The sequence below is a fragment of the Pan troglodytes genome, chromosome 12 (assembly GCF_028858775.2).
Source record: "Pan troglodytes isolate AG18354 chromosome 12, NHGRI_mPanTro3-v2.0_pri, whole genome shotgun sequence".
Taxonomy (NCBI): Eukaryota; Metazoa; Chordata; class Mammalia; order Primates; family Hominidae; genus Pan; species Pan troglodytes.
This window is the reverse complement of record NC_072410.2, coordinates 104,314,231-104,335,034: the sequence shown is the minus strand read 5'-3', so window position 1 is coordinate 104,335,034 and position 20,804 is coordinate 104,314,231. Positions and strand designations below refer to the sequence as shown.

At 38.8% G+C, this 20,804-nt stretch overlaps 1 protein-coding gene and 1 long non-coding RNA gene across 2 annotated transcripts; one reads left to right on the top strand and one right to left on the bottom strand.

Moving 5' to 3' along the window:
- The first annotated feature begins 8,966 nt into the window (after positions 1–8,966).
- Positions 8,967–12,394, top strand: LOC129143096 (uncharacterized). Its single transcript, XR_008546184.2, has 3 exons — positions 8,967–9,119; positions 11,198–11,373; positions 12,230–12,394. It is a non-coding gene; the product is annotated as an uncharacterized LOC129143096 (long non-coding RNA).
- Positions 12,395–13,138: 744 nt separating this feature from the next.
- On the bottom strand, positions 13,139–19,133 carry RDH14 (retinol dehydrogenase 14). Its single transcript, XM_003308897.6, has 2 exons — positions 18,595–19,133; positions 13,139–14,221 (listed from the first exon to the last, which is right to left on the bottom strand). The coding sequence occupies exons 1-2, from the start codon at positions 18,985–18,987 to the stop codon at positions 13,604–13,606; spliced, it is 1,011 nt and encodes a 336-aa protein (XP_003308945.1). The 5' UTR covers positions 18,988–19,133; the 3' UTR covers positions 13,139–13,603.
- Between the last annotated feature and the right edge of the window lie 1,671 nt (positions 19,134–20,804).

Here is a 20,804-nt window from a genome sequence, read left to right as displayed (position 1 = left end):
ACTGTACCTGTATCCTTGGTGCTACTCACTGCCCTTAAAAAAATTATTTACAGGGGCTGCCCAAGCCTTTTTATGAAGTTATTTTCCTCAAAGAAGATGTGGGTTTTTTCCTGCCAGTCATTTAGTATACTATCAGTCCCTAACAATTTTAGGCCAAATCGATGATTTGAACTTTCTTGGATTGCCCTGGTAAAATCATTTGTATTTCTGCATGGAGGCCAGTGCTTAACTTGTAATCTTCCTGGGAAAGATTTTCCTTTTTTTCCTTTTATACATACCCTCTCTGCTCAGTGTTAAGGCAACTCTCCTGTTCCATGGGAGAGTTAGGAGTGTAATAGTGTTAATTCATGCATACCTTAAGATAAACATGTAGTCCTTCAGAATCCAGCTTATTGTGAATCTGTGTGGGTATCTATCAAACCCCAGATGTTTTGCAGACTTTCACTTCTGTTGTCCTTGAGGTGCTAGGCAGTCAAAACAAACATTCACATTCATTGTCGTTTCTTCTACGAAGACAAATACCCTCTGGGTAAAAGTGATTTTGCGTTCTCTCTTAACTTTTAGGTAGGGTTCTCACCTTCATGTTGGCTTGATTTTGACCTAAAAATTTTTCACCAGCTTGTAGCATTATGATGTTTTTAAGAAAAAAAAGTAGACATATGGATATCTATCTATGTATCTATGTATCTATGTATCTATGTATCTATGTATCTATCTATCTATCTATCTATCTATCTAATCTATTTAAATTTCATCCAGAATTTCTAGTTGTTCTGGAATAAAAATTGGTCAAAGTAATTTAGCCCATCATGTCTATAAGCTGACATTCCCTTAAATAATGTTTTTGAAAAGGAAAATACAATATTTTCTCTGTGAACTCTAATTTTATTCAGACAGTTTTTATGAAATAATATTGCTATGTCAAGTGTGTTATTGGTTGTATAGTGGGAAAGCTATACTAAATATCTGGAGTCTTTAGTGGGTTTTCAGAGTTATGTCTAATCACTGAATTCTCAGCAGATGTTGAAGAGTTAAAACGGTTGCATTTCAAAAGAAATAGTTGCATTTACTATATAGTACTGTAATATGGTTCTTTTGATCACCATATTGTGATTTAACTCAGACATGTTCATTGTTTGTGCAATTTCTCCAAACCCCTGAAAGATGATATATATCCCTCTGGCAGGAAACCAACACTCTAGAGTGGCACTGGGTTATTTAACCACCCTGATAAATAATTTACACTTGGGGATATTATGCAGAAACCTTTTCAATTAACTTGTGTTGACAGAGAAACTAAATATAGTAGTCAGTGAATTTTTTTTAATGCATTCTTGACCTATCAGGCAGAAATAATCTTGTTTAAAATAACGTCCACTCTAGAAAATGAATATATGAAAGAGAAAAATTTTGAATAATAACCATATACGAGAGTTAAATATCTATGATTGTTTTGATTTCAGAGGAAATTTTAACTTTTTCTAAGTACATCGTTTTAGTTCACTAAAAGAAGGATCTGCTGGTTGAGTAAAAAAGCCAAAGGTTCTAAACCCTAAAGATTTTGGTCCAAATCGTGGCTTCAGATGAGTCACTTGAGTTTTCTGAAGCCTTGTTTCCTTATCTATAAATTAGGAATAAGAATAGTTTACAATGTTGTTACAAGAATTAGAGATAATATATGTAAACTATCGCAAATAAATAGTAGTTTTTATTCTGGAAAGAATTTTCCCTAATGAGTTTAATCACATGTCCTATTTTATTATATTAACTGATGAGCCATGGTCTTAGGGATTTGCAAGAATGTGGCACTATTTTAAAAAGAAAATAAGTCTTCTTTAGTTTTTTTCCTACGTGTAAACTTATTTGAAAATTAATTAACAGCTGGAGTAAATTAATACTAAATATGGCAAAATTAATTGTGTTGGCTTTAGCAAGTCACATCTGTCAACTGAAGACAGGCTGCTTACTAAAATACACAGGCATCTGCAGAAAGAACTAGAAGATGGAGTCAATAATTTGACTGAACTATACAGAAATTTCCAGGGGAATTTGTGGCAGGATGATGATGATGATGATTATGATTGTCTGTATGCTTTCTTTGTAGACATTCTAGTTTTCCTTATACTAATTCCCAATTACCATTGACTATCATTGTCAAAAATAATGCCACACTTACTTAACGGCATTTTCATGCTTACTGTTTTGACTGTTAAATACGAGTGTTAAAGAAGAATCCAGCATTGGCTTCACAAGCCAGAAGAGCTCTCTTTTCTTCAATAAAGATGGAACTGATTTCCTAGGGTATAGTGAGAGACCATCTACCAGGACAGCCAAATCAGCCCCATCTACCCTGACCATCAGTAATGTGGTAGACACCTGAGCTTTCAGGTCATTAATTAACTAATTAATTTGTCAACCTAATATTTTGTGAGTGATTGATATAGCCCCATTCCAGATGTTAGCAGGATGCAGAAAAGGTTCAAACAGATTCCTGCTTTCAGTGTACTCACAGTTTAGTGCTTGGCCACTCACAACTAACCTTTGAGTCCCTTCCTATCTCTACTTCTCTGACTTGATTTGCAGCATAAACATAGGAATAAATATTCCTAAGGTAACCAAGGATTTGGTCATGAATGTCTTTCTAATCCATTCACACTACCCAAAATACTTATGCAGGATTATCCATCACGAGTCATTCTACAGTCCTAATCACATTGGCTGCTGAAGGAAGCCTCGTATTTATTACATTTTTCCTAAATGGAAAACAGCTGTGATAAATTAATCTATTCACCAGAAATCTCATATTAGGAAATGAAGTCTCATATTTCTCATATAGGAATATCTATATCCTGATATAGATTTTTCTCAACTGTCAGTGTCTCCAACTGGAAGAGGAAGAATAATATCTTCCTCTACCTTACCTGTGTCTTTGAATGCGGCTGGTTCACTTGGCCCCTTCTACTTCTCTGTCATACAGCAGAGACAAAATGTTTCCTCAGCTAGACTAGAAACATTTAAATGATAAACACATATTTTTAAAAAAAAATGTCACTCAGATGCAGTAAAGTCAGCAAAACAGAACACATAATTACAAGGCCCACTTAAAGAGACACATCCAGAGCATAAATCTCCTGCTTAAGGATGGGCCTAATGCAGATATTACTGCTAATGCCACTAAACATTCAGTCTCAGAAGTCACTTCCTGTGCTCTGATTCTAGAAGAACTAATTAAGATTCTGAGTATAAGTTGGCTTCCCAAATGGATTTTCTTTATTGGGATACATTTTGCTACCCAAAGAAAAGTTTCCTGTTCTTTTGTTGGTTTCTCATTATTGACAGATATTTTGACAAATTCAAATATCTGAGGCTACTAAGCTAAGGCTTCAACATTGTACAATTGTGATTAAAGAAATGTCATACTGATTGCCTCTCTTCCCCCAACCCACCCCCAGCCCTTCAAGTAGTAATACTGAATTTCTTTGTGCCTTCTATATATGCCATGGCTTGGTCATTTGCAAAGTGATTTTAATTACCAACTTATGTTTTTCCTTTCTGGTCAGCAATCCTGGTAGATTATATTTGTTATATGAAACAGAATCCATCCCAGATATTTTAAGGAGGAACAGAAAACATTAAAGTAGGTATGTATAAAATAATGGAAAGGCCTGGAAGAATGGCATAGGTTCTAGAAATAGAAATGACTCCAAGAATACACAAGAACTGACCTGCGAGGGGAAGGTACTACTTCTGCCCAAATCTGCACCTTCAGGAACTTGTAAGACCTAAAGACTGCCAATGGAAATACAAGTTAAAACACATGGCATCATGTGTGTCATACTAGGATCTAAACATCAGCGAACTGGAATCAAGATACCATCATGACTGCAACCTCCTCTCAACACCCATCAGGAGGTGAGTCGACATGGAATCATTGTAGAGTCTGCCCCAATTGCCTCTTGTTATCAAAGAAAACAAAACGAAACAAAATTGACTCTGTTTCTATGGCCTTTCTTGCCAGCAGAAAATAGCCAAAAACTATAGGTAAAAAGGCCTGCTCAGTTGTCCCCTCAACATCTAATTTCATGGGTATATGTTTGCTGGAAACTGGTTTTCATTCTTGATGTAGGCAGTGTAGTTTGTTTTTGTTTTTAAATTGTCCAACTCATGCAAGATAAAAAAGGGCACTCTAGATGTAGGTAGGAAAGAAAACTGAATACCAATTGACCATATCCAAGATATTTCATGTTCCATTTGTCTTCTTATGTTCCTACAAATGTAATATAAAAATTTTTGCAAGATACCCTATCTTACACATAGTCTACTCTTTGCATGCAGTCTCTTAATGCAGATGTATGTATGCATTTGAGAATATGGTTGAAACTGTGCCCTGGAGTTGGTTGTAAATTATTATACTTAGTAGCATACTACATGAGATTCTGTGTAGTACTATACCTAAGGATGCTATAGCTAATTATTAAGTATGTAATAAGTGTATCGTTGAACATCCCTATGCCATATGTAGGCTGAAGAAAAAGCCAGACAAACCTCCACCGAGAAAAGAGCACACGCATGTGACTTTTTACATCCCACATTTACTTTAATGAAATATGGACGCCCTAATCTGCTGTTTCTTTCCTTTCTCCTATGCTACAATACTTTTCTTAATTAAGAATAATCACTTTTTTTGGTAGCTTCAGTTATTTCTTTCAAAATATCCAAATACAGTTATCTTCCTCTTTTCCAGTTCATAAAGAGAACATGCAAAATGTGTGTTCAGTGAAGAATGAAAAATATATATCCAAGCCTTCTCCAAAAAGGCCTCAGTGACTTTTGCAACATCCTCAACTTCATTTATCTATAGGATGGCTTTTGATAGCTTTATGTAAGCTTTTTAAAGTTCAGCCAAGCCAGCTGCATGATCAACACAAAGACAATAGCTCCCACACACAGGGTTACATGGATTAAAGAACCCGATCCATCAGTAAACCTGCCAGATGGCAGTGGAAGAAAGCTTGTAACTCTCTCACTTTCATTTCAACAGCAGCAAACAATGTTCAATGTTTAAAATAAACTCTTCCAGATGAGCTAAAGATAAACTCTGAGGTGGGTGGACTTGATCTTGCTAGGCTGCAGCTCTGAAGTGTTTGATTACATTAACACAAAACCCCTGGGTAGAACCCACTTCTGTCAACAGAATGCCTAGACTCAAACACCTACTACACAAAGCCATTTCCTGTGCTTTCATGGGTTGGTGGCAGAAACTCGCTCTGCTTTTTTCACAAACTAATAATAATTATATATTTTTCTGTGCTCAACATTTCCTCAAACCATGTGGATAACTTCAAGATGTAACTAAAATGCCAACATATATGTATGCCTGCACAGATAAAATGTTTTTGAATCTGTTTACAACTTAAAATTCTACTATTTATTCACCTTACTACTCTCATAGTAGCAAAAATGGGGGCTATTAGGAAGATTTAGAACCAATTTCATTTTGTCAAAAGCTGGAGAACTATCTACATCTGTGGGTTATACCAAAAAGAAAAAAAGAGGAAGGTACAGGTGCTTAAGTTCAACATTATAAAGGAAGGTAGAAACTTTTTTGTTTTTAATAGACTCTAAAACCCCCAACTTAGGACAAACCAGCCTGGAATAGTTCATATGTAACATGGCAACTTCCAAATATAAAATGACATACGAAAAATAACTTTATTATAAACATTCAGAAACATATTTATCACAATTAACAGGAGATTTTAAAATGAGAGAGAGAGAAACAAATCTGATGATGAAACGAAATTTTAAGAACTGGCTACAAAAACACTTTAGGACCAAATATATCAAGTTATCAATTCAATATACTGGTGCATTTTAAAAAATAAAACTATTCCCAAATTTAGATTAGAACTCCTTGGAAAAACATGCTTCACTACACAGAACACATTTATTGTCAATCCCTCCAAACGAAAACTCTTCTGATATGAAGTGATACCTCTGCTGTACAATAGAAGCATTCTTATTTTGAATTGGTTGGTTACATTTAAAAAGTTGATTAAAGCAGAAAATAAAAAAGATGAATTATATGTACCACAAAATGTTTGAACTTAAAACATATAACATGTTCATTTCTTTGTCTGTCTTCTAATATAAGGCTACGAGTTCAACTGGTATCTTCGTTGTTTTCCTTTTTGAGCATGGACTCACTTGGAATTTCATTTTCTTACATTGTTCAAGAATACCTTGTTTTATCATGCTTCACTTGACTGTGCTTTGCAGGTACTGCATTTTTTTTTTTTTTTTTTAACAAACTGAAGGTTTCTAGCATCCCTGCATGGAGCAAATCCATTGGTGACATTTTTTCAATGGTTTGTGTGCACTTCATGTCTCTGTCCTATTTTGGTAATGCTTAGCAATATTTCAAACTTTATGGCTGGGTGCAGTGGCTCACGCCTGTAATCCCAGCACTTTGGGAGGCTGAGGTGGGTGGATCATGAGATCAGGAGATCAAGACCATCCTGGCTAACACGGTGAAACCCCGTCTCTACGAAAAATATAAAAAATTAGCCAGGCGTCGTGGTGGGCACCTGTAGTTCCAGCTACTCGTGAGGCTGAGGCAGGAGAATGGCGTGAGCCCAGGAGGCAGAGCTTGCAGTGAGCTGAGATAGTGCCACTGCACTCCAGCCTGGGCGACAGAGCAAGACTCCGTCTCAAAAAAAAATGTATTTCAAACTTTATTATTTTATCTGTAATAGTGATTTGTAATCAGTAATCTTTGACGTTATCATAGTAATTGTTCTGGGGCACTAGAAGCGCCACCCATATAAGATGGCATATGTAACTGATAAATGTTGTGTGTGTTCTGACTGCTCCAGTCATTCCCACATCTCTTTCCCTCTCCTTGGGCCTCCCTATTCCCTGAGACACAACAATATTGAAATTAAGTCAATTAATAATCCTACAATGGCTACTAAGCGTTCAAGTGAAAGAAAGAGTCTCACATCTCTCAATTTAAATCAAAAACTAGGAACTATTAAGCTTAGTGAGGAAGGCATGTTGAAAGCCAAGAAAGGCCAAAAGCGAGGCCTCTCCTGCCAAACAGTTGGCCAAGTTATGAACACAAAGAAAAGTTCTTGAAAGAAATTAAACATGCAATTCCAGGAAACACATGAATGATAAGCAAGTGAAACAGCCTCATATTGCTGATATGGAGAAAGTTTTAGTGGGCTGTCTAAAGTGATCTTCTAAGATCAAACCAGCCACAACATTCCCTAAAGCCAAAACCTAATTCAGAGCAAGGCCCTAACTCAACTCTATCTGGGTTGAGAGAGGTGAGAAAGCTGCAGAAGAAAAGTTTGAAGCTAGCAGAGGTTGGTTCATGAGGTTTAGGGAAAGAAGCCATCTCTGCAACATTAAAGTGCAAGGTGAAGCAGCAAGTGCTAATGCAGAAGCTACAGCAAGTTATCCAGAAGAGCTAGCTAAGAACATTGATGAAGGTGGCCACACTAAGTGATATGGTTTGACTGTGCCCCACTCAAATCTCATCTTGAATTGTAGCTTCCACAATTCCCATGTGTTGTGGGAGGGACCCGTGGGAGGTAATTGAATCATGTGGATGGGTCTTTCCTGTGCTGTTCTCATGGTAGTGAATAAGTCTCAAGAGATCTGGTGGGTTTATAAGGGGAAACCTCTTTTGCTTGTCTCTCATTTTCTCTCTTCCCTGCAGCCATGTAAGATGTGCCTTTCACCTTCTGCTATGACTGTTAGGCCTCCCCAGCCACATGGAACTGTGAGTCCATTAAACTTCTTTTTCTTTATAAATTGCCCAGCCTTGGGTACGTCTTTATCAGCAGCATGAAAATGGACGAATACACTAAGCAACGGATTTTTAATGCAGACAAAATAGCTTTCCATTGGAAGACGATGCGATCTGAGGCTTTTATAACTAGAGAGAAGTCAATGCATGGAAACAAAGCTTCAAAGGACAGTCTGACTCTCTTGTTTGGGGCTAATGCAGCTGGTGACTTTAAGTTGAAGTCAATGCACATTTACCATACTAAAAATTCTAGGGCCTGTAAGAATTATGTTTAATCTACTCTGCCTGTGTGCTATAAGGGGAACAACAAGGTCTGGATGACAGCACATCTGTTTACAGCATGGTTTACTGAAATTTTAAGTCCACTGTTAAGACCTATTGCTTAGAAAAGATGCCTTTCAAAATATTACTGCTCATTGACAATGCACATAGTCACCCAAGAACTCTGATGGAGATGTTTAAAACGATTAATGTTTTCATGTCTGCTGATAACGTCTAGTCTGCAGCCCATGGATTAAGGAGTAATTTTGACTTTAAAGTCTTATTATTTAAGAAATAACATTTCCTAGGGCTAAAGCTGCCACAGTTATTCCTCCGATGGATCTGGGCAAAATAAATTGACAATCTTCTGTGAAAGTATTAACCATTCTAGATGCCATTAAGAACATTCATAATTCAAAGGAGAAGGTCAAAATATCAACATTAATAGAAATTTGAAAAAATCTGAGTCCAACCCTCATGGATGACTTTGAGGGTTCAAACCTTCTTTGGAGGAAGTAAACACAGATGAGGTAAAAATCACAAGAGAATTGGAAGTGGAGCCTAAAGATGTGAGTGAACTGCTGCAATCTCATGATAAAACTTAAAGAGATAAGGAATTGTTTCTTAGGGATGAACAAAGAAAGTGGGTTTCTGGAGATGGACTCTACTCCTGGTGAAGAGGTTGTGAATATTTCTGAAATGAAAGCAAAGGATTTGGAATATTACATAAACTTAGTTGAGAAGGCAGCAATAGGGTTTGATAGGATTGACTTCAATTTTGAAGGAAGTTCTATTGTGTGGGTAAATACCACCACATGCTACAGATAAATATTTCATGGAAGGAACAGTCTTATCAATTTGGCAACCTGCATTGTTGTTGTATTTTCAGACATTGCTCCAGCCAACCCAGCCTTCAGCAACCACCACCCTGAAGTCAGCAGCCATCGAGGTGAGACCCTCCACCAGAAAAAAGATAATGACTCACTGAAGGCTCAGATAATTGTTAGAGGTTTTTGAGCAAAAAAAGTATTTTTAAATTAAGGTATGTACATTGTTTTTTAGACATAATGGTCTTATACACCGAATAGACAACAGTATAGTATAAACATAACTTTTACACGCATGGAGAAACAAAAAAGTTTGTGTAACTCACTTTAATATTTGCTTTATTGTGGTGATCTGGAACAAAATCAGAAGTATCTCTGTGGTATTCCTGTATTCACTTAAATAGTAGAGTCGGATTTCTAGCTTTTTTGCCCTTAAAATGGACTCAAAGTTTAAAGTTACTTGCAAAGCACTAACTACAGACTCCTTTTATAATTTTGTATTTATTTTTAGTATTTGATAGTTGCTTTGAAACTTTAGTCAACAGTAAATTTTTAGTGACTTGCTTTCATTTAGTTTTTACAAAACTACTTTTCTACTTTTCATATAAATTCTTTGTACTCACATTTCATTGACTTGCAGTATGATTAATAATTTGTAATGTGATTATTAACCAGCACAGTTGACATATGCATGCACAAATTGGGTTGGGTTTTCTTTGTTGCCTCCTGCATGCCCAGGACTAGAATAATGCCTGGTTACCTAATAGGTACTCAATAAATATTTGCTAAGTGAATAACAAATGGTACACAACTCACTCTTAAGTATATAATAGAACAAGAGGAAGCAGAAGGGCTGTTGTGTGCTAGAAGACAGCCTATCAGCCTAGAGTTTCACATGCTATGTGCATTAGTTTTGTTTTTTTTTTTTTTTTTTTTTTTTTTTTTAGAAAAAAAGAATGGAGAATCAGTTATTACAGCAAATCTCTTAGATGGTAGTTGCTTAAAAGTGCTTCCACTGCACTTTGATTACACATCTGGCTTAGCAAAAGCTTTTCCTTACTGTCTGCATAAAACTAAGCATTCCGTCTTAGTTTCCTCTAGGAATAAACTACCTTTCTCCATGTTAACCTGTAACTAATTTAACTCCCCATCGCCCAGAGAAGGCTTGTGGAACATCTGAAGCTGTTTGTGGGGGCCAAGCTCCTGAAGGGTGATTAGTAACATGTTCTCTCTTCAGTGTTCCATAGGACATTTGGAATCAATTAAATATTCAAATACAGAGTCCCTCAGATCTCTGGCCAGGCCCAGCAAGTTTGTCAGAGGGAGGGAGTTGAAGGCAGATAACTGCTCTTCCTCACACCAGAATCTATAGCTGGAGACAGACTTTTAAAATATACCCTTTAGGCTTCCTGGTCTGCAAGCAAATAGTTGGCCACAACATTAGAAATAATATGAAAAAACAACAGCAGCCTTATGGAGTAATAGGAGTCACAGCATATACGACAACTACTCTCAAACAAGGTGTCTTAAAGGTAAACAAGTAAGTGAGTACATTGGGCCTGGAAGACTGTACCAGTCATTTAAGTACAATAGTATGGTATGTGCTGGCTACAAATGGTCTTTACATTTTTAAAAGATTATAAAAAGAAATCTGGCCTTTTAGATGAAGTTTGCTGCCCCTTGGTTTAGAGTTTTGTTTCCATGATATGTACTTGCCTAACCATTAGCATCGCTAATTACTATGACTGCTAATGGATAGTAATGATTATGTGCATTGTGGAAGGAGAAATGGATGTGTGCCTGTATGTGCCAGACACTTTGCTAAACATTTTACCTAGTCTGTCTCTTTCATTCACTGAGTAATCCTTTAAAGTAGACACTTATATTTCAATATAGAGCCAAAAATAATAATAGCTCGGAAAGGTTAAGTAACTTGCCAAGGTTACAGGAAGCATTACACAGTAGAGCTGTTAGTCAAACCCAATGTGGTGGTGTGTTTAAGCTGTGAAGCCCCTTGTCCAATTAAATCCTACTTAGAACTCCACTATATAAAATAGTTACTCTGAGCAAAGTTGAAACAGAAGTCCAGCAACCTCAACCCTTCTCAGAATAAGCTGCTTGAAACAGGAGTCAATTTTTCAAAAAAAATGAAGCTGAGAACCAGCATGGAAAATGGGCTTTCAACTCATTTCTTCCATGATCTGGCACATTACAGTTTCCCCTCTAATATATTGCTGAGGGTGAGAACAATACCAAAATAACAGGACTGCCTTTTACTTATTTCTTTGCCCAGTAAAATGGATTAAAGTGAGTCAGCAAAAGGGAGAAAGAAGGAGGGGAAGTTAAGGACTTCTTCAAAATCTACCTCATCATTTTGGAGCTCTTAGTCCTCAATTCCATCAAACACAGTGGTGGGAAGGACATCTTCCAAATGGCAGCTCATTTTACCTTAATAGTTGGTGTTTCCAGGTAAGTTTCTAGCTTTCCATCATGATAAGTTAATATATCCTATTTTATTATGGTGCCACAAACAAAAGAACTCTGAAAGGCTCAACTCTTACAAAAGGTCCAAATCCCCTGAAAAGCATCAAGTATCAAAATGCAGCCAGAAAAGATGGTATTAAATGAAAAAAAGGGGCTCCCTTTTAATGAAGTCGAGGTGTAGGACAGATTTATTAGCTTCCATTTTTCCAAGTTGCATTCTGGTGTATTTCCTGCCTATAGTTCTAATAAGTTCAGCAGGTCTCTTTGTAGGATTACTTTTTAAAAATACATTGTTTCAAAGAATATGATGCAGCTATATCCACTACACCTGCAGAGACACACCTGTGATGATACACTGTTTCTCCAATTCACAAGGCAATGCTCTAACAGAAAACAGACCTTCTGCATGATATGCCAAGATCCTGCCATTCTTGAAAATAACCGATACTCATAAGCTGATATTATAAGTGGTCTTAAAAATAATAACCAAGAATTATCCCTGGGCTAAATAGTCATTAAATTCAGTGTAACTGTCTATACTTTAGTGTTATAATTCCTTTTTCCGATATGAGATAGTGAAATAATTATTAAAATTATTATTATTTAAGAAATAACATTTCCTTAAATAATAAAATTAAAATAATAATTAAAATTAAGTAGATACTTTTGATGTTGTAACACAGATGCCTGCAATATTCCTATTTGGGCTCAATTATTCTTATGCATACCATTATTTACTGATTTTTTACTGTGTGCTGGGCACTATACTTGATTTAAAATATTTTATTACTTGATTCTTGATGGAGGAAAGCTAATAATAAAATAAATCTCCTTTCCTTAGAGAATTTCTATTCTGATTATCTGACTGAACCTGTGAATGAATAATTAGTGCACTAAACTCCTAGTAAAAGTACCAAGATCAAGGAGGAAAAAAAAAGTAGGAAGAGAGAATTGTCTCTGCCTACGGGGGTTGGAGAAAGGAACACATTTGAAAGGAACCTGAAGGGTAAGTCGTATTTCCAAGGAAAAAGGAGATGGCATTCCAGACTGAAAGAACAATATAAAGAAAGGCCCAAAGCAAGTAAGTAGGTGACTGTTCTAAAATCAGGACTGGATTATCTGATGGGATGACCAGAGATGTACTGTCCAAGATACCAGTTGCTAGACATGTGCCTATTTAAATTAACATTACATATAATTAGAAATTCAGTTCTCAGTTGAATTTGAAGTACTTAATAATCCCATGTTTCTAGAGTCCATCACATCAGACAACACAGAGTATTCCTTTCCTCACTGCAAAGTTCTACTGAACAGTGCTGAGTATGAGAGTATAGGGTAAGCATGGTGCTGTCTCATGGAGCCTCAACTCTATCTTCAACAGTTTAATCTTTAGTCTAAATAAAAGTGGTTTATAAACCACTATATTCTATGAAATCCCTTTAGGAATTGCCGTGGGGCACTCCACCTTGGCAGCACTGCGATAACCTGCTTTACCCCTCCAGCTTCTACGTTTCAGTGAAACACCTCTTTTGAAGAAAGAATTCTGCCAAATTTTTTTTTTTTTAAGGCTCAAAACCCACTGTTTTTTAAGCAGGAATGTGATAGATTTGGGTTTTAGGAATATTATCTCTCAGAGCAGTGTACAAGATACGTGGCAAGAAGAGACTGGGCAGACCAAGATCAGCATAGGCTAATGGTGACATGATAAAGGACTGTATTCAGTGAAGCCTCCAAAGAAATGCACAGTTAAGAATTTGTACCAGTAAATTTATTCCAAGTAAGACTTGTGTGCACACACCAGGCAGATAATTTCCACACAAACACCAAACATTGTAGTAAAAATAGTTAACACTTTGGCCATGAAACTCAAAGATACTTGAAAAACCTCTCGATAGCACTTTGAGTCACTTAATTCTGACAAATATTAATATGTCATCCACGCTTGCCCAGTTATAATTTTACAATATAATTGTATTTTTCATTGCACTTATTATTCATTATACTTACTATATATATTTAAAACATCTTTGCTGAAATTCTCTTATCCCAAAAATAATTTTTCAGTAACTCCAAAATACCCACATGTACCTCTTAGCAGTGCTATTCCAATATCAAAATTCTTTTTCTTCAAGTAACAAGTTCTCAATCCACACCATTCCTGATCACAGATATAACTGATATGCAGTTTTATAAACAGCTCTTTTACTCCTTGTTCCTATTTTAGCAGGCCAACCATCACTTCACTGATATCCCAGAGTTTTCTTGCAACAGATTCATCCATAGCTTTGGGCAACAGTTCTTCCTCTTTACAATCCCCAAAGTATCTTCCTGACACTCCTTCTACCTCAGGTGAAGAGGCCAAATAAATGGAAGTCTGGGCACCTTCTACTGGAGTTTTGAAAAAAGCCCATGACACCAAATTGAAGAGTGGTTTGACCAACAGTGGAATGTGTATGTGCCTCCCCAGATTTGTCCGTACAATACCAGGATGCAACACATTGACGGTGACATTTGTGCCTTCTAAGCGGCGGGCTAGTTCCCTGGTAAAAAGAATGTTAGCCAGTTTGCTCCGGCTATAACAAAAGCTTTTATTATAGCTTTGTTCACTGTTCAAGTCATCAAAGTTGATGTCTCCGTATTTATAAAGTTTGGAAGAAACTACCACAATCCTGCTGGGAGCTGAACTTTTGAGGAGTCCAAGGAGAAGATTGGTGAGTAGAAAGTGCCCCAGATGGTTCACTCCGAACTGCATCTCAAACCCATCTTCAGTCTTCATGTAAGGGCACTGGAAGATCCCTGCGTTATTGATCAAGACATCCAGCCTAGGCTCTTCCTTTAAATGTCAAAAAGAGAATGGCAGAATTATTAAGAACACATGCCTTGTATTGCTTTTTCTGTTCATGATAATTACATTTTAATAAAAATGGGCACTTGAGACTAAAAGCATTTAATTTCAGTTGTTGGTCTATCGATCAGAGAACTACTTGAAACACTGGCAATTTTGTGTTTAATAAATGGGGAAAGGGATTCCTCCGCAGGATGTTCCTCAGATAAATACTGATGTTCATGATCTTTCATTCAACAGCTCTTTTTTCTCATTTATTAAAATGATATACAGAAAGATATTTATCTACAGTCATCTTCCAATAAAAGATGTAGAAACTAAATCTAAGACTTAATTTCTGGTTTTATGCTTTTATAACAATAACATTTACAAATATATAAACTTTAACATTGCATTAGAAAGTTGACTATGTGATGAGTACCAAGATCTTTCTCAAAACAGAAATACAGTCAATTTGAGGACAAGGCACTCCTATAATCCCATATTTCTCCCTTTAATTTCAGTTGAACTAGGAAAATATCAATTTGGGAGTTATCAGGTTAATACTGAGATCATATCAAAATTATAAGTGTCCCTATGATAAAATGTTTAAAAATACTTGCAAACTACTAAAATTCTACAAAATGCTTCTATGAGCTTCCAATAATTGAGAGAAAAATAGAAAAAAAAATAGATGCAGAAGCTTGATAGGAGCCAGGCTTTGTGCTTTTCGCATGTCACCACATCTAATTCCAACAACTGTATAAGCAAATGAAGCTCACAGGCTAGGTGACTTGCCCAGTATCAGAACTCCTAAGTAGCAAAATAAGATCAGCTCTGAAGATGAAGTCTTTGACACCAAGGCCTATTTTCTTAATTAGTAAGCTGGCATGGCTTTCTAATTGGGATTTTCAAAACAGCTAGAGAGGCAATGAAAGCTAGACAGACCATATGCTGTAGAAAACAGGTAAGCATAGTTTATTCCCAGAGCTACTGGTTATCAACACCAAGGGCAAACTTATGGTTGCTTTATTCTGTAGTTCTCTCAGGGTAAATGGCACCATGGGGGTGGAACAACTTCAAGTCATTTCCTTAAAAGTGAAACAAGCAATAGAAAAGGTCAGAAATGCAAACTTAACACTGGAGAGAACATCATGAATAAATCGAGATTCATAAAGTAATCAAAGATTAAGAAAAAAATAAACAGGTAATATAAAAATATCCAGCGTAAAGGGGACTCTAGGAGATCTGTACAGTCAACATTTTATACTTTGAACTTATGCTTCTGTATCTTTCCAAATTAAAGTCCTAAAATTTAGACTGTTCTCATAGGGAAGTCTTTTTATTCCTTAAATCATGTAAGATGGTCTTCTCTAGCCTTTTCTCGGTTGTTCTATGTTTCTTTTGATGGACAAAGAAATGCACAACATGTTCCAAGTGTAAAGACACTGTGATGACCCATGATTAATATGAGGTCAAATTTCAAATTTCACTGGCCCTTCTGCCAACTATAAGTGAAAAGAAAAATGTGTTACATTTCACAACTGTTATCGAAGCCCACCTGTCAGAGGATTAACTATTTCTCATTCTGCCCTGTCTAAGCATCTTTGGGTTTTCCAATAGTCAACTTCAAAAAGAAGGCAAGAGTTCACTCATGGGGGAAAGAAAGGAGTATTCTTTTTCACTAATCCTTTGGAAGATTTTCCTGAATTAATCATTTGTTAGCCAGCATTCTTTGCTGGGCTTGTGTTATTTTAAAATTTTATCATTTACTATTTTTTTAAATTCTACGAGATAAATGAAATAAATACCAAGAATACCAACCTGTGGGAAATCTACATTTCCATTTTTTTTTCCTTCTAATTATAGTCACTTAACTTCAGAGCCAGGCAGGAACAGAAATACTTACTTAGAAGCAAGGACAACTTAATTATCTCTTTGTGTCCTCACTTTATAATTAGTTCTGCCTCAAGTGCCAAAGAAGCAAACCCAGCCCCATCTATATTTTAAAGAGGAACAGAAAGATCCATCTTTAATGCTTCCAAAATCTCACTGATGAGTATTATTTCTTAACCTGTGTTACACATAATTAAATACTAGCAATAAACAAAAAACCAACTCTCTAGTTCTGCAACAGCTCCCGAACTGTGGCCTACAGCATTGCAGCAAACTCTCAGGGTGTTGTGGAATATTTTAAATTTTCGAGGGAAACAGTGATATTTGCTCAATACCTCAAAACTACTAGCTCCAGGTGGTTCACAGCTTGAACATTACATTGTGCTATATTCCTTTCAATGACATTATTTCTTTGTGGAGCTGACTTTTAAGCAGCTGTTAGCAGTTGCTGTAATAAAAAACAAGAACAATGCTAAAAATCTACCTAGAACAGGAAATGAGGGTGGAAGTGTCCAATCTGATTCCAAGGTTTCAGACACTGGTGTAATGACCAACAGAGATACATTTCCCATTAGTAGTTATGGCTGTTTAAGAACAAAATAAACATATTATTTTTTTCTTTCAATTATGTTATCTTCTCAAATAGCTACTAAGTTGTTAGGACATAACTACTTATTAGGTTGTGTCAAAGGAAAATAAATCTCAGAACCCAAAATCACTAAGTCAAAGGTTAAAGTCAAGCTGGGAACTGCCTCAGACAAACCTGCCTCCCATTTTATTCCTAAATAAGATAGCTACAAAGAAAAAGAAGCTACATATCACCCTCATAATTTGCCCACATGGGCCTCAAGATCTTTACCCTAAAACACTTCTGTTGAATTTCACCCTGGCAATGTATTCATAAATTGATAGCTCATCTTCACAAGTGCCAAACAAAAGACAGAACTCTAAAGTCATCCTTCTGCTCACCTGAGATAAATGCTTATCTGATTGCTGACTCTGCCGTATTGTTTATGTGAAAATGCAGACTCACTGAGCCAGTCTAAGACATAAGTGATTATTCCTCTATCCCTCCTGCACATGTAAATTGTATTCAGTAAAAGGCTTATCAAAGACCCAAAAGAATGCAACCTTTTGTCTCCCATCTACCTATGACCTGGAAGCCCCCACTTCGAGTTGTCCCACTTTTCCAGGAGAACCAATGTATACCTTACACATGTGATTGATGTCTCATGTCTCCCTAAAATGTATAAAACCAAGCTGTGCCCCGACCACCTTGGGCACATGTCCTCAGGACCGCCTGAGGTTCTGCCACGGGTGCATCCTTAACCTTGGCAAAATAAACTTTCTAAATAAATGAACTGGGAAATATTTCTGGCTTAAGGGCATCATGAAAAAATTACTGAGAAAATTTGGGAACCTCTTCTCTAGACTCAAGAGACTCCACGTCATATAGGCACCTTTCTTGTCCCAGCTAATTTTAAATTTCACTCTTCTGAACAAATGCCCTCTGAATGCCAGTTATCCCTGCAAGAAACTCTTCTACCTCAATCTCAACGGAGAACATCCACTTATGTGGAATTACTTACCATATGCACAAAGAAATCCTCACACCTCACTGCCAGGCAGCAGGAGGAAAGAACAAAGGTTAAAAGCAAGTGTTCTGGAGACAGACCACAAGCAAGTTTCTTAGCCTTCCTATGCCTCAGTTTCCTCGCGTTGTAAAATAGGGATGATAATAATGCCTACTCCACAGGGTTAGTTACTGTGTAGCTTCAATGACAGTTATAGGCAAGGACACTTCATTTTCATTTAAAACAAAAAGGAAAATCTGAAATGCTTGGCACAGCTCCTGGCATACAGATCTTCAATAATGCTGGGTATTATTTTTATTCCTGTCTCTGTATGGAGCATGACCACTGGGTTCCAAAATGTATTCTACTTGGAAATCAGGCCACAGTCCCGTTAAGGATGGTGCTGAGTTTACTGGTGGCAGCGAGCTCCTTACCCCAGCAGAAAAGGGGCAGAGGCCGGGGGAAGGAGAACTTTTTTTAAAGGACTGATATGAGGTCCTTAGCTGGCAACTTCCCCCAGTGCTCAGGGGTTCCGAAGACACAGCTTGGTGCAAATTCACTTCTGACACAGGAAAAACAATTCAGAGGCCATGGATCTACTCCGGGGCGGTCCTCACGTAACGAAATGAAACGTTCAGAAACTGGTTTATTTATTTTTCTCTTGGGCCCATTTCTTTTTCGACATCCTTGGAGGACAGAAGGCAGCCCTCCCAGTTAGTTTCTCTTTCCCTCTCAACCCTGCAGCTTCCCGGCCGCCTCAAAGTGGCTTTTTGGACTCCTCTCAGCCTCAGTGGTTCCCAAGGTGACACCCTGAACCCCAGGGCGGTCCCTCGCGGCTCAGCCCCAGCCCGCAGTCCCCTCCCACACCGTGCCCAGGCCCTCCCCACCAGCCCGGCCCCCCGAGGCCCACACCTGGAGCATTTCCTGGCAGAAGGCGCGCACCGAGCGCAGCGAGGCGAGGTCCAGCTCCCGGACTATGAGCTCGCCCACCCCGCTGACGCCGGGCTCTGGGCCGCACTCCGCGGCCTGGCGGAGCTCGCGGCGGAGCTGACCCGCCGCCTCCTCGGCGCGCGCGCGGTCCCGGCAGCCCATGATCACCCGCGCTCCCAGGCGCAGTAGCTCGGCGGCCGTGGCGCGGCCCAGGCCGCTGTTCGCCCCGGTGATCAGCACAGTCTTCCCGTGCATGAGGCCGGGGTCCCCGCCTCTGCGCAGCCGCTGGACCCTGGGCCCCACGAACCGGCGGGCCGCCAGCCACAGCGCCCCGCCCAGAGCGGCCAGTACTGCCGCCGCAGTGGCCACTGCCATCGTCAGGCCCGAGGGCCCACCGGCCCCTCCACGGGAGTTCCGGAGCCACCGCCTTGCCGGAACCCAAGAGACCACCTGTACGCGGAGAACGCTGGAGCGCGGCGGGTCGGCCCCTGACGGCGCGCGTGGGGCATGCTGGGACTTGTAGTTTCCCTCTGGGGGGCGCCTGATTGGTTGTGAGAGTTCAGCGCCCTGGGTCCGGCGCCCTCCGTGGAAGCTCCTCCCAGCCTAATGATGGAGGCTGGGCAACCAGCACAGTGTTCAGGGTGCTGGGTTTCATACGTATTGAAATCCCAGAGTAGTGGCGGACTTCCCCATGGGAATGTCTGATGAGTACTTTGAATCACAGATCTCTGTACAGGCCCTGTTACAAATGCCACTCCTCAGGGCATTTCGTGTGTTTTCCTTTGAGGGCTCCTGGGACTTGTAAATTCAGTTCAATTCACCTTCTGAGGAATGGGCCCTGACAAGCTGAAGTCTGAGGTAGGATTGTTTTTCATAGATGAGACAAAGAATTAAGCAACATGAATCAGTTGGAAATAGAATGGTCGAGTAGTTCTCAAACTTAAATGCACATCAGACTCACCTGGAGGACTTGGGGTGGGGGTTCAGGGTGGGGGAATGAAACAAAACGAAAACAAAAAACCAGGGCCCCAGTATTAGGGTTTCTAATTCAATAGGTACAGGATGGGGCCTGATAATTTGCACTTCTAACAAGTTCCCAGGTGCTGCTGCTGCTGCAGATCTGGGAACCACACTTTGAGAACCACTGAACAAGACATTATGTCATTGGTCCCTATTAAAAAAAAGAAAGCCATCTTCAAATGATCTTGACACTGGCAGAGGTACAGTGGGAAAAGCTTGGACTTATTGTAAATATAGGCTTCTGAGCAGGCCATTTACAAATGCCTCCCTGCCCTCTCCATAGGACTATTACACACAACGATGGAAGGCAAAGTGCTTGGCTCACTGTAAAATGCCTCATTAATATCAGGGTTAGTGTCACAGGGACCCTTCTTCAAGCTACAAACTTCATAGCTGTAGACCAAGCTACTTTTAAAGACTCATTCGTTCGTCTGCCTCTCCATCCAATATGTGCCTGGCCCTGCCTGTTCCCTGTTAGAGCCACAGAGAAATGGGACACCATTTCTGCTCTCAGAGTGCTTACTTTCTGGAGCTGTGATCTCCCACTTCCCACCCTCCACCCATTGCAGGTTCTCCAGACAAGGAAAAAGAACCACAGCTTGTGTAGTTTGAGACAAACTCCCCAATAATTGTGATAATCCATCTTCCACTCCCTTACATTTGGGAAGGATGTAACATGCAACTAATAGTCAGAATACAAAGAAAAAGGGATGGATTCCAGGAGGTTTCTTATGAGTAATGAGAATGGAGCTCAGAGGTGGGAAAGAGCACTCTTACTGGGGATTATACAAGGCACCAGGAACAGGAATCATGAGAGGTGGTCCTACACCACCCTATCCCCAATTTGAAGCTGCTACTCAAACTCATTGATCCCCCAGCATATGTTTCCACTTTATTGTCCTTTCTACCCATCCACATCTTGCCCATCCATCAAAATCACAGGCTACCTCAAGTCTTTCTTTCCTGACCACTTCCAGCCTATAAAGATCTCTGCTCCCTTCATGTGTGACCCTCAGGGTCATGTGTGACCCTCACTGGCACTGAAGACAAACAGCCTTCTAGTATTGGCTGTTTGAGTTTGCACATTTGACTTCCTTGACCAGATTGTTAAGGTTTCAAGTTTCCTAGAGGATAGGATTGTGTCTGCGTACCTCTTGTGGTCTTTGCATGGG